This window comes from Mycteria americana, chromosome 25 (assembly GCF_035582795.1).
Source record: "Mycteria americana isolate JAX WOST 10 ecotype Jacksonville Zoo and Gardens chromosome 25, USCA_MyAme_1.0, whole genome shotgun sequence".
Classification (NCBI taxonomy): domain Eukaryota; kingdom Metazoa; phylum Chordata; class Aves; order Ciconiiformes; family Ciconiidae; genus Mycteria; species Mycteria americana.
Window position 1 is genome coordinate 1,097,913 of NC_134389.1, and position 1,679 is coordinate 1,099,591.

At 66.5% G+C, this 1,679-nt stretch overlaps 1 protein-coding gene across 1 annotated transcript; it reads left to right on the forward strand.

Moving 5' to 3' along the window:
• The first annotated feature begins 390 nt into the window (after positions 1-390).
• BOLA1 (bolA family member 1) lies at positions 391-911 on the forward strand. The gene has a single exon (XM_075524800.1). The coding sequence runs from the start codon at positions 429-431 to the stop codon at positions 843-845; it is 417 nt and encodes a 138-aa protein (XP_075380915.1). The 5' UTR covers positions 391-428; the 3' UTR covers positions 846-911.
• The last annotated feature ends 768 nt before the right edge of the window (positions 912-1,679 follow it).

Here is a 1,679-nt window from a genome sequence, read left to right on the forward strand (position 1 = left end):
ACCACCCTTACCCCCCCCATGGAACCCCCTTCTCCCCCCCCACTCACAAGCCCTGCTCCCGCAGAGCCCCCCCAAACTCAACCCCCCCATGTCCCCCCTCCTGCCACCCCCCTAAACGGGTCTGTCCCGGCAGAGCCCCCCCAAAATCACCACCCTTACCCCCCCCCCCCCCATGGAACCCCCTTCTCCCCCCTCATTCACAGGCCCTGCTCCCACACAGCCCCCCCCAAACTCACCCCCCCATGCAACCCCACGTCCCCCCCTCCTGCCACCCCCCTAAATGGGGTCTGGCCCGGCAGAGCCCCCCCAAAATCACCACCCTTACCCCCCCCCCCATGGAACCCCCTTCTCCCCCCCCTTCACAGCCCTGCTCCCGCAGAGCCCCCCCCAAACCCGCTCTCTCCCTTGCAGCCCCCCCCTCTCTCCGGATGCGGGGTCCCCTCCTGGCGGCCGCCGGCCGGGGCTCGTTGCCCGCGGGCGACGGCCCCCTGGCCCGCGCCATCCGCGCCAAGCTGGCCGCGGCCCTGCAGCCCACCCACCTGCAGGTCCTGGACGAAAGCCCCCGCCACGGCGGCCCCCCCGGTGCCGAGACCCATTTCGCGGTGGTGGTGGTGAGCGGACGCTTCGCCGGCCTGGCCCCGCTGCAGCGCCATCGCCTCGTCCACGCCGCCCTTCGCGCCGAGCTCGCCGGACCCCTGCACGCCCTCGCCGTCGTCGCCAGGACCCCCCAGCAGTGGGAAAGCGACCCCCGCCTGCCCCCCCGGCCCCCTTGTCTGGGGGGCTCCAAGCAGGAACGCCGCAGGGACGCGGCCGGCGGGGACGGGGCTTCACCCGGGAGCCAGTGACGCCACCGCCGTGTCCCCCGCCACCGCCCCGGTGACGCCGCTCCGGGGATGGATGGAGCCCAAATGTTTTTTGGGGGGGGCCAAAAATTTGGGGTAACACCCCCCCCCTGCTACCACCCCGGTGACACCGCTCTGGGGATGGATGGAGCCCAAATTTTTGGGGGGGGGCAAAAATTTGGGGTGACCCCCCCACTGTCCCTGCCCCACCACCCCAGTGACACCACTCTGGGGATGGATGAAGCCCAAATTTGGGGGGGGGGGGGCCAAAAAATTTGGGGTGACCCCCCCCCCCCCCGCTGTCCCCGCCACCACCCCGGTGACACCGATCCAGGGATGGATGAAGCCCAAATTTTTTTGGGGGGGGCCAAAAATTTGGGGTGACCCCCCCACCACCACCACCCCGGTGACACCACACTGGGGATGGATGGAGCCCAAATTTGTTGGGGGGGCAAAAAAATTGGGGTGACACCCCCCCCCCCCGCATCACCCCCAGCCACCCCGTGGGTCCCACCCTGTCCCCGTCCTCGGCGCAGCCTCTCCCCCCCCACCCGCTGCCACCTTGGGGGGGGGGGGGGATTTTGGGGGTGTCCCCGTCCCCCGCCCCCCATTTATTTGCATTTTAAAATAGATTCGCCGCCCCGCACCCCAAAAAATAAACGCTCCCAAAAAATAAACGGCAGCTGGAGAATCCTTCCGCACCGGGGGGGGGGGGGGTTGGGTCATTTTGGGGTGATTTTTTGGGTTGTTTTTGTGCAGTTTTCCAGTGCTTTTTTTTTTTTTTAATTTTTTGGGGCTTTTTTTTCTTTTTGTTTAATTAATTTACAAACATCTAAA